The 12,464-nt window shown below is 42.1% G+C and overlaps 1 protein-coding gene across 3 annotated transcripts in view; it reads right to left on the reverse strand.

Annotated features, from left to right (window-relative positions):
- The window catches only part of cadps2 (Ca++-dependent secretion activator 2), a 102,963-nt gene that overhangs the window by 15,242 nt on the left and 75,257 nt on the right, over positions 1 to 12,464 (reverse strand). Inside the window, exons 19-27 of one of the 3 annotated variants that reach the window (XM_076264383.1) lie at positions 12,057 to 12,198; positions 11,584 to 11,705; positions 11,397 to 11,403; positions 9,437 to 9,616; positions 7,773 to 7,920; positions 5,203 to 5,217; positions 3,108 to 3,182; positions 2,842 to 2,925; positions 2,702 to 2,734 (exon numbers count right to left, since the gene is read on the reverse strand). In XM_076264383.1, coding sequence (XP_076120498.1) covers positions 2,702 to 2,734; positions 2,842 to 2,925; positions 3,108 to 3,182; positions 5,203 to 5,217; positions 7,773 to 7,920; positions 9,437 to 9,616; positions 11,397 to 11,403; positions 11,584 to 11,705; positions 12,057 to 12,198 — 806 coding nt within the window. The remainder of the gene's footprint in view (positions 1 to 2,701; positions 2,735 to 2,841; positions 2,926 to 3,107; positions 3,183 to 5,202; positions 5,218 to 7,772; positions 7,921 to 9,436; positions 9,617 to 11,396; positions 11,404 to 11,583; positions 11,706 to 12,056; positions 12,199 to 12,464) is intronic. The other 2 variants (XM_076264363.1, XM_076264374.1) reach the window with 2 other exon arrangements.

Below are 12,464 nucleotides of genomic sequence, written 5' to 3' on the forward strand. Positions count from 1 at the left end.
GATGAATAAGGGTAAGGAATTAAGGGAATTATATCTTAATACCTTAAAAACTTAAAATATGATATCTTGTCAAAGTATAAGTGGCAGTATATGAAGTCTTGAAATTATTCTGTCTACATTTACAAAAGGTCTGTCATAAATTTGATCATGAATATTCGGCTGCTTTGGTTTTCAGGTGGACAACCTTGGTGTTTCTAACATCACAATCTTGCAATTAGAGCTACAGTACACAGCTTTCTTTTTTATAGGCCGCGATCAATGTGTTCTCTCTCTCTCTCTCTCTTTCTGTGCCCAGTGATGGGATCATAGTGAGCACTGGGTCTGTCAGTCAGTCGGTCACAGGGTGATTCATGCAGACACTATGTCCAACTCTTCCATCATCAAGGTTAAACTAGGTTAATCCCTTTAACCCCTACACACACTGTAAGATATACATGCAAACAGGCATGCTAAGAAGCATTGCAAGAACACACACACACACACACACACACACACACACACACACATACCGGTACACACACACACACACACACAGATGTGGCCTTGAGGTTGGGCCTTGCAGCTATTGCTTGTGTGATTGACAGGCATTTGGCAGAAGGCTGGGCTTCAATTCACTTGAAGAATCAGTAAAGGCCTGTACTTTCCCTTGCGGAATGACACAGCGATTGAATGTATGTACGTGTGAGTGTGTCAAGTCGTGTATCGGTGTGTGTGCACAACCAGAGGCTTGAGTGAGAGCCCTTCGGCAAACACTCACTGCCACAAGTGCCAATTAGCTTCTCCAGCAGCCATCTCTTCTCTCTCTCTCTCTCTCTCTCTCTCCCCCCTCTCCCCCCCCCCCCTCTCTCCCCCCTCCTGGCTGTGGCCCTGACAGGGTGGAAATGGTGTGACACAGGTGTGAGCTGCTTCACATGGTAGTCCTGCACTCGCATGACATGCTCTCCACACTACCCCACCCCCCCCCGTCCACGCAACACACACACACACACACACACACACAAGCTTATGGCATGAGAAACGTCAGTATTTTGCACCTCACACTGTAAAGTCAGATGTACGGATTGTGACAAGGGACGCCTGTGTGTATATATGTGTGTGTGTGTGTGTGTGTGTGTGTGTGTGTGTGTGTGTGTGTGTATGTGTGTGTGTGTGTATATGTGTTATGTGTGTGTGTGTGAACTCCGACTTAGATTGAATGAGCAGTGTGGAGGGGGTGGTTTGGGCTATGCTAATGACTGGTTAAGGAGAGGGGATCAGCTCTGAGCAGCAGGAACAAGAGAGAAAGGGGACAGGGGAGACAAATGCAGTGTAATTACACACTACACCCTCACTGGCTTCCTGCTCACGCCTACACACACCTACCCCAGGTGCAAATGTGTGTGTGTGTGTGTGTGTGTGTGTGTGTGTGTGTGTGTGTGTGTGTGAGAGAGAGAGAGTGTTTTATTTGTGTGTTTCCCCTTCCTCCCCTCCCCATTTGATGTTTTGGCAATACTGTACAACGTTATGGGCATGCTAATCAAGCTCCTTTCGAATTTGAATTTGAGTGTATGTGTACGTGTATGTGTTTGTGTGTACAGTATTTTCTCCTTACATCTCACAAATGTTCACGTGTTTGAAAAGAAAGTGTGTGTTTGAGGGGGAAAGTGTTTGGAGGTGTGTGAATGTGTGGGTGAATGTTTCTCAGTGTGTGTCCACATGTATTTCTGCGCTCTGTGTTGGCATAAACGCAGCATGTAAAGCAAGCCAATGTGTCTCTGTGTGTGTGTGAGAAACACAGATGTCAAGAAACAGGAAGGGAACCTTGCCAACAACAAAAAAAAAAAAATCTCGAGGCCTTGAATGGCAGCAGTAACAAAAGAGTGCATCGGCTTAACCTCTCGTGACAAGCTCCAGAGCGGTTGTAGCCACAGGCCCGGCGCTCAGAGCAGCCTCCCCCTCCCTGCGGTCCGGCCTCCTGGACACACCGCCGGCCCCACACAAAAGCGCAAGGTGGAGGCTACAATGGAGCACTGAGGCGCCGAGCTCACCTCTGGGAACGCCACTGCAGCAGAGTGTGTGTGTGGGTGCTGGGAGGAGCTGCTGGCTAACAGCAGGGTAGTTTGGGCCAGAGTGGCGTCAAATTTCACTCCCATCCATCCACACAACACACGCACATTTAGCAAGGGACGAGTGGGGCAACGTTCCATTTAGTCAATGTGACTGTGCCTATATCTGACAGCAAAATGACCTCACTGATGAACTGGCACGGGAGCCAAAAATAGGATACAATTCAGATTACGGGGCAATCTGCAATGTTCTCACGGAATGCCAGTTTGTCTAGACTTTAAGAACTGCTGTCAGTAGAACAGACACTCATTTAAAAATGTTCACTCTTGCAGTGTTGGATTCCTACAGGCTAGTAATTTGCCACAAAATGGTGCCCTTTGTTACTTGTGTTACTTGCTTTTCTTGTCGTTTGATGTGAAAATCCACTGCCAGCGCCTTGTAAAGTGCACTGCTGTGCCGTCAATTGCACTGGCACAAATATTTAGTTAACATTTCACCTGTCTTTAATTCTGATATGTGTAGTGTTGCCTCATGTAGGTGTAACACGACCATTCTATTCATGGCTTCAAGATGTTTTTAGTGTGTTCATGAATAACCAAAATATGACTGCAAAACACAACAGAGACAACAGGAGAAAACCAAGGGGCATACTTACAGGCACATCCACATATTTGGCAGCTGCTTTGACCTTACAGAAAAATACAGACGTTGGTGCCAATGCATTACAATTTCAGTGTAAGAGCAGTGAATGCCCTGAATGGATGGAGTCTTTGATGCTGGAGTGTGAATACTCACAGTGAAAGACAAGATGGAGGAGAAGAGCGTTCCCTCGTCATATCTGGAGAGCTTGGAGAGAACCCCATCCAGCACAGCAACAAACTGCAGAACGAGACACACACACCAGGAGGAGACCTCATTAATCCACATGGGATTAGCGAGGAACACTGTGATCCAAATGAAATGGGGAAAGACGTTATTAAGGGCAGGAGCACTTCCCCGGGAGCTTGTTCTGTGGGTGATGCTGTCAATGTGTGTGTTTTGTGGCCAGAGGGGAGGCATACCTTTGATACCAGTGTGGAAATCATTTCTTTGATGGCTTCATCGATGAGCACGTCGATCTTGGAGTGGTACTGTTGCTGAGGGAGACGAACAAAAGAGTGGGGGGGGGGGGGGGGGTTGAATGGCCGGCCAAAAGGGGCAGTTTTTACAAGTGTAAAAAACAAAGCTGCCACATATGCACATTGTTGCAATTATTTAGCAAAAAATCACACCTATGTAAAAATAAGGACAAATATTCAGCACACTAACACACACACACACACGCATATATACATATTCAGCGGTGAAAATCCTCCCCTTTATTGTGGCTGAGTTAAGCAGCTAATAGGCCCATTATCGCAGTGAATAGAATTCTTGCTCCCATGTAAGGCGATGGAATTTGAAGGATACGTTTTGTGCTTCCCACAATCAGGGCAGCCTTGTGTTTTTCTAAAGGGCCTATCCAGCTGCGACGACCAAAGGGTAACACTAGATTCAATTAATCCACCATTTCATGTCTGATAAGTCTTATTCATATGGTTATATGTGAATGTGTATTTGTGTGTGTGTGTGTGTGTGTGTGTGTGTGTGTGTGTGTGTGTGTGTGTGTGTGTGTGTGTGTGTGTGTGTGTGTGTGTTATCATGTCACATATGAATCTTTGTGTGTGTGTGTGTGCGCGCACGCGCGCGTGGGTGTTTGTGTGTGTGTGTGTGTGTATGTGTGTGTATGCGTATGTATGTGTGTTAGCATGTCACATGTGAATCTTTGTGTGTGTATGTGTGTGTGTGTGTGTGTGTGTGTGTGTGTGTGTGTGCGCATGTGTGTGTGTGTGTGTGCGTGTCTGCGTGTGTGCGTGTGTGTGCGTGGGTAAAGCAAGATGTGTGAGTGTGAGTGTGTGTATCAATGAAAGCACAGTCAAAAAGAGGGAGGGACAGAGAGACTCAGTGCCTCCATTTGCAGCCATTGAAAGGCTTCCTCCAGCGCTCACACGGCAGGCAGAAGTTCATCTCTGCTCACAATGGCCTTTCAGGGAGCATGTAAAGAACACCCAAATTAAAAATTTCAATCCACAAAGCCTGCAGATCGTTGACAAATTGAGGGTGCGAAGGGGTCACCGGCAGCAGCTCTAATTTTCTTTTCACCTTTTTTTCATTGTGCAAAATGCCAGCTTCTTCCCTCACTAAATGGAATTTGAAGTGAATCTTAAGGACGTTTATATATATATTTACTTGTACATTTCACTTCATTAAGATTGTTATTTTTTTTTCTTTTTGAGACTGAATAGAATGAATCATGAAGGTTTTTTTTGTAGTGGAGAGCATTACATTGTGAGGTTTCTGCAATCTCGGTGTGAAACCAAAAGTACAATAATTCTTTTTGAAAAGATATATCTGGAAACAATTCAATATGAGCCTTTTAGTAAAACATATGATCTAAAGCTTAACCTTACATTTTAATAATGCAACCACACTTGACATGTGTATACACACAAACACATGCACAAAAACACACACACACTTAATAAAGTACAACTGTGAAAAATAATCCTTGATTACTATGTAAAAATATTGTCATCTAATTAAAGAATATACTAATACAACACCAAACACAGGCTATTTTCCTTACTGATGACATTGAAGAGCAACATACTGCTGGACAAAGCACACTACTAAAGAGTGCTGGACAAAGCATGCCACTGAACCACCCAAAACAGGCACAAGCGTCTGCATGTCTGTGGAGGCCACATTTCATTTCTGTTCTCCAAACGTTTGCACTTCTGTCTCTGAGTGTGTGAAAAGACAATGTGATGAACTAAATTGGCCCCCTCCTATTCAGATGCACCACAAAAAGTGAGGAGCTGTATTGTATCTACTAGAAAAAAAAGAGAGAAAAGATTGGGATTCTTTTTTTCTAATGTGGTACAGCCGATTCGGTTCAGTTTTGGCCCAGTTACCATCATACAGTAGCATAACTTTACATCACTGCAAGAGAGAGAACACACACACTGATAATGCATTGCATGTTGCAACATTTCATGTCTTGACAGGACGCACATTTAAATGTTGGCTAGATGCATGTGGAATGATTATGAAGGCAACTGTAGGAAACACACTCACCCACTGCTGGTCAATCTTGAATTCAAATGATGACACATGGGGATGGGACAGAGAAAGAGCAATGAATCCCAAACAGAAACGGAGGCTCAACATGCTGGAGTGGTTGTTTAAGTGCTAACTTTAGAAATCTCCTTGACTCAACATTCAAGCTGTGTTGTCATGTTTACTCTGCTCTACAAAGGATAAGAAGGAGTCCCAATACTCTTGGAGTGAATGGATATCAGCAATTGAATAAATTATGATGATCAAAAAAAGTTGTCACTTCCCTTCAGTGACATCATGTTTAACATAACAGTTTAACAGCATATATTATATAGGCACCTTTCAAAAATGCTTAGAAAAGTATAGTGAATAGTGTGAATGGAAACAAATGTGGCACAGAATGTGCAGGAATAATGTGGTTTGGTTTGATGCTGTCCATCAAACTAAAACTGGACATGAAAGACATACTCTTAGTCTCAAAATCTCTCAGCACAAGACTGCTGTTTAGGGTAAACACAACTAGTGCAAAATAAAAAATACAAAGAATACAACTTAATAAAAAGCATAACAAATGAATGCAAAGTCATTAGAGCATCTACAGACATTTATAAACAATTACAGAAACCTGAAAATTTGCCTAAAGGAGGTATTGTTTTGAATATTCATTACAGTGTGCAATTCTCCAGAAGAATTCAGGCCAGCTATGAGTTGGTAAGCCTTGTCATATACTGGTTTAGCGGCAAATCTGAAACAACAACAACACTATATCCAAACAACTAAAACACTTCTCACTTCACCGTAAATTGTAATAGGATTTTTTGTTTAGAGAGTTTAGCGAACTGTCAAGATTATTACAGATTCATAAGGACAACTGTCATTATAAACAGAATTATTTTGTATTTATAGGCTTATAACACATTTGTTTTGTTTTTATAGGCTAATAAAACTTTATGTTGGCCTTTTTGTGGTGCAGTCATATCAGGGTACTATTCCCAAGTGAGTAACAGTTGATTTAGTTCTTAGCTGAAGCTCTCCAAAGGAAAGGTAATTCGGTGCCATTTCCCCATTGTAATCAGTGTTAACTGTTCAGATGTGCTTAATGCTGAATCAGTTTTTAGAGAGTGCAAAGGTAAGCTTGGCACTTTTGTCGACAACATAATTCAATATATTATATGACTATATGGCTAAATTCATCCATCATGCTGTTTCAAACCCCATGAATTAGATATACTTTGCACCAAATGCTGAGAGAGGGGGTTGATTGAATACACCACAAACAGAGGCACCGCAGGAAATGGCTGGCAGAGATGGAAGATTCATGCACACTTTTGAACTGCTTCAGAAAGGTGTGGTCAAATGCACTTAGGGTTTAAAGTAAAATAAAAGTGTCTTTGAAAATCGACCATCACATTGGGACTTTTATTTTCCTTTAAGTACATAGCCTCAGCCCTATCTTGCACCTGGCTCAAGTATCTTTGCTAGTTTGAGATGTTACAGATGTCCTTTTCACATTCAGCACCCATGATGCTTAAAGACCTAATACACCTGTGCCCATCTATGCACCCATGGCTATGTTTAGGTACATTATTGGTGCATTGATAACACAACTGAACCTGGTCTGAAGACAATGGCTTAAGGGTGCATGATCAAGAGCTAGACTAGCTTCTGATCTGCCATGTACCGAGACTCTAGGAACACAATGCTGGGACTTTTTATTTAAATTGGGGTGATCAAATGTAATTATAGAAACAGTTCAAAGCTATGTATGAATTTCTTTTTACTTAAAATTGTGTCTGCACCTACAAAAAATATGTAATCTCAAAGGTGATGAAAAGACATTTGCTGTTCCTTGTGGACATTTAAGGATATAAGGATATATATTCTTTTGATCTCGTGAGGGAAATTTGGTCTCTGCATTTATCCCAATCCGTGAATTAGTGAAACACACTCAGCACACAGTGAACACACAGTGAGGTGAAGCACACACTAATCCCGGCTCAGTGAGCTGCCTGCAACAACAGCGGCGCTCGGGGAGCAGTGAGGGGTTAGGTGCCTTGCTCAAGGGCACTTCAGCCGTGCCTACTGGTCGGGGTTCAAACCGGCAACCCTCCGGTTACAAGTCTGAAGCGCTAACCAGTAGGCCACGGCTGCCCCTGCATTTGTGGCAATTATAATTATTTAGAAATATATATTACTGCTATGAAAGCCAGTGTGTTTTTGACACCAGAACTATCCTGAACAAAAATGCAAAAAACCAACACTTTAGTTTTCACTCACATTTTTTAGTTCAGTGTTGAGGTAAATGTGTTACTGTTCAGTTTACTTAATAACTTCAGAAATTACAGTCTTCATGAAGCAATAGGCCTACTGCAGGTTCACATTTGTACAGAAATAAACCCCAGTTACTTTATTTGTGTTATGAGGTGTCAGAGTGTTAAAAAGCCCTCTGAGGATCCCCACACAGAAGCAGCTGTTCAGGAGCCTCATTGTGGATTTGTGACACATGAGCTGCCCTTGACACAAGTGCTGGGGCATTAAGCACAGGTTACGGTCAATATAACTCTTTTGCTAAATGGCTTAAGCCTTACCTCCTGGCCTTGGTCGAGAACACAAAGCTTAGAGCACTGCCTCTTGGCATCCATTAGAACATTGAACATAGTGCACAGAGAGAGAGACACCCGGAAATCTGTTGACTTGCTTGCTTTCTGCATCTTGGAGTGAAAGGCTGCTTTAGTTCTGCAATAGAAAAGAATGAGACCTTCAGAATGTTGTCTTCTTATGAGTATTGTTCAAAAACAACAGCAGAATACAGTAATTTCCAGAAAAAAAACAGCTTGTATCTTAACTCCACATGTTTTTTTGCTGCTGCTACATTTTTTGTTAATATTATTTGAAAACCCTTTTCATTAAAAAAATAATTTACAGCACTTTTTTACTAGTCTACAACAAGAATGTTGCTCTGGGCTCTTGACAGCCTTGAATTAACGGGGCTGACTAATTAATTGATTAATTGGACAGACAATGCAGTGATACAGATCGTAAACTGAAATGGCCAAACTGTGGTTGAAATACTTCTGAGAGCCAATTCAGTTTCAGTCTAGATTCATTTTTATGAGGTCACAAAAGATTCTCATCAGTTCATCCCTGACCCCATGTGACTGTGACTGTGACACTAAAATCGAAAAAGCTTTCCAGATATAACATTATCAAGAACAGTAGCCACGTTTACATAGACACTTCTATTCCAATTAGAAACGGAATAATGGCTCAATCGGAATAAAAATGGTCATATGAACACCACAATCGGAATGAAAATTCCTGATCCGATTTTTCCCAATTTTAATCGGAATGAAAAAGGTTGTGTAGTCCGTTCCTGTTCCGATTGAACAGCATGTATACGGTCATTCGGATTGACTGCTGTATCTTCTCAAGGACAAGTAGGCAACGACGGCTATACCAAACAAAGGTTGTAAAGTGCTTGAGAGCACCTGATCGGAATAGAACGTACCCCATGTAAACAGACAGCACATATTTTTCGATCGGAATAGTTTAATCAGATTGACAAAAAAACTGTCCATGTAAACGTGGCTAATGACCCTGAGGTTTGACCACTAAATTCAGATAAACTCATCTGTGAGTCCAAGTGAACATTTGTACCAAAACTGATGAAATTCCTTCAAGGTGTTCTCGAGAGATCATGTTCACAAGAATGGGACGAACATGAGGTGACTGACTTTGACGTCCAACTCTAATCAGTTACTCCTTAAGTCCAAGTGAACATATAATTTGTACCAAATTTAAAGCAATTATCTCAAGGTGTTCATGAGATATCGTGTTCACAACAATGGGACATGTTTTACATTTGGACAAGCTGAAAACATAAAGTCTCGGGCCTTAGCTGTCACTAGGGAATGAATATAATGGAAGCTGCAGCTAAAGAAAGAAGAGACATTGACAACCTACTACAGTCAAAGATTCAGTATCTAACTGTCTCAGAGAGGCTCTAAGCCATCAAAAAAATTCCAAGCCATTTTCAAAACTATGTAGGCAACCAGAGGCTGTTCCTATGTGATTAATTCAGGCAACAACAGTCAGATGGATAGCAATAGACGTTATTACTGGACATGTGAAAGGAAGGCAGATAAGATGCCTCAGAGGATTCAAATTCGGTCAGTCATGATGGTGGAACCAAGCCTGATCAGAGCCACATCTCTTTCAGAATCAGCAGAGATTTTTGTAGGGCATTTCTAACCTCTTGACACAGGCCTCCATCATGTCACTGGCCATCAGCTTGAGACGCTGCTCCAGGTGCTTTGCAAACTCAGGCTCGGGCCAGTGGAGGTCCATTACGAATATCTGAAGTGCGTCCAGCTTCCAGAACAGATCCTCTGAAGTGGAGGAGCCATTGCTGAATACAGCAGACAAATCAAGATGTTAGCAATGCCATTTCACACATGTAGCCTACACACATATACAGGACTTTATGGAGAGTAGTCTATATAAAACTTAACACATAATATAACATAACATAACATAAAAAAACATAAAAAACACAACACACACAACACCATATTAAAAATATATTCTTCTGTCTAATAGATGGATGCCAGATGGCCACTGCAATAAGGTATCCACCACAACATCAAAAGGCTTACGCCATCATCCAAGTGTAGCGTGCATCAGCATGAGTTATGGAAAAAACACACATCTCGCCGCTAAAAGACTGTTACCTTCACAAGTGGCGCTCGACGTAAATCGTTAGCCAAACTATGAAACACAATTAAAACTGTGTGCTGTGGCTACCCTCTTGACTAATTAGCGCCGCTCATGTCCGCGCTCCCTGCGGGGCTCCAACACAGCTCCCCATGCTCGTCTGTGCGGGGGAGTTCACGCTAACAATTGGCTGATTTGTGGCCAGCCACGGGGGATCCACTGGGAGAATGCGGAGCCCTGAGATAGCCGCTCTTCAACACTCTGCCTTGCTCTCCCCTGAGAGGGGCACCCCTAGGAACGCTCCCGCAGCAACTGTTTCAACGGCTCATGCTGCACGAGTGCAACTGATCTTGAAGTTAATTCATGAAGATTTCACACGTTATGTTTATATATCTATATCAAATGTTTTCCGCATGAATAGAGTGATATAAAGGATTAAATGATACATGTACAGATGTTGTTATGGGCGTCCATTTCACACCATAAAACACTTAATAGTTTAGCATAAAACAAAATAAAACTTTAATCCCAGTGGTATCCAAGTACAATTGATTTGTGAAAACTTAAAAATTGGAAGAACAGTAGGCTATTGTAACCCACTGTCCATGTGTGGTATTTCAATTAATTATCAAGTTAGCCAGAATAAAGAGAAAACATGACTAATCAAAATGTCATACCATTAAATAGATAGCATTCCTATCCAAGCCTCAATTCACAATGGAAGTGAGCATACGGTGTTGTCCTTAAAGCCAAAGGTAAACTCGCTTGTACAGGAGCAATCAAAATGCACAGGTACACACTGCAGTCTATAGAGAGTGTCTCTGCTACACATGCTACTATGCTACACATGGCACATAGTAAAATAAAACTGATGCAGTTTGCAGTTCACACCACAGCATGCAAGACACGCACAATCCACAGAGCCAGACATCAAATAATAATAGGCTACCAGATTGTCTCTAACATTTCTATAAGGTAGATTGATGAATGGACTCATCGACTGATGAGACACCTTTGCTGTAACACTTGATATCATTGAAAATAAAACTAATAATTGGTGTGTCATTCAATCATAAAAGGGTTAAAAATGTATATCTTACTTATATTTATATTTTACAGTAATGTCTGAAACCTTGTACAGATATTTCAAGAGTAAACATGAAATTACTAAAAAATTACAAAATAATAAAATGTATGCATAAATAAAAGTAGGTTTAAATCATAGCACAGCATGACTATTTTTCATTGTAGCATCGTTCAGAATAAAGATATCTTAATTTACCCAACTGACAAACAGATTTACAGTTCTTTAAAATATATCTGTGTAAATTACATATAATATTGATATTTGTGTACAAATGACTTGCATTTAACTGAGGCACCACCACGGCTGTTCTCATTTGAAACTCTCTGAATTTAAATGGCAAAGTTTTGATGGCAAACTGACATGCTAAGTTAGCATCCATGTTTGGCTCAGCTGATGACGTTGAGCCCATCAGCCCTGCACTCTGTGGAGGAGAGTGATCTGGCTCTCACACATGCACTACTACATGACCTGAGCCACAATGGCCCAGCACAGAGAGCCCACAGCACAGCACAGCACAGCACAGCACAGCACAGCACAGCACAGCCAGGGCCAAAGGCCTCCACACATGCCCTCCCAGAGCCCCCGTTAGCCCCATACACACGTGCTTTCACACAACGGGCCCATCCAGGACGGTGGGGAGAAGCTTGGCATCTGAGGCAAGCTGAGAGGCAGGTTGGGCACTTTGGGCAAGGGCACGCTGGGTAGGTTATTGGTTATTGTCCTGCCAGAGGAGGAGGGTGGCACAATGGACAATGGGCGGAGGAGGAGAAGACAACTAAGATTGTTATTCATTCCTGCTGGGAGCACTGCAGTACATTACATATTAACAGGTGTTTTGCTTCTTTCTTGTCGGGTGAGGAAGTTAAGAGGTCAGAGATGGTCAGGGTGCTGTATGTGGACCGGCATGGACACATTAGAGAAACAAGGGGCACTTTAACTCTGCCTTACTCAAATTAATTATGTCCAAAGTCTGAACGGACTGTCTGTTTGTCTGAGAGTGTGTGGTTGTGGGTGTGTGCGTTGAGTATGAATTTGAGCCAAAACAACAGTTGGTGGAAGTAAACAGCCTTACTTCACAGACTGCCAGGTCTCTTGTTCAAACCCACGGTGGATGGACTGAGCGATGGACGACTCCATCAAGTCGATGTAACGCACCACCATGGGGATGAAGTGCTCTTGCAAGTGTTTATGGAATGTGCCATTGCACAGGTGATCTGGAGAAACAGGCAACAGGGAAAGAGAACGTCAGGTCTTCCTGGTGACAAAGTATATTTACTATCTCTACATATCATCACATTTGGATAAATAAAAAAGTAAATTGTCCGTTTTGCAAGAGAGAGTTACTAATTCCTGGTGTTAATCACATGTTGAACGAGAGGGATGACATTCCCACAACAACTTTGAAAATGCATTTAACAAGCATATCCTAATAAGCCCACTTGAGGCGGGGTGTGTCGTTAGGCTTTATTAGACCTAATTC

This window comes from Alosa pseudoharengus, unplaced genomic scaffold (genome assembly GCF_046254945.1).
Source record: "Alosa pseudoharengus isolate Yale_2024_CS ecotype anadromous, Long Island Sound unplaced genomic scaffold, YU_APseudo_1.1 YU_APseudo_1.1_scf_10, whole genome shotgun sequence".
Lineage (NCBI taxonomy): Eukaryota > Metazoa > Chordata > Actinopteri > Clupeiformes > Clupeidae > Alosa > Alosa pseudoharengus.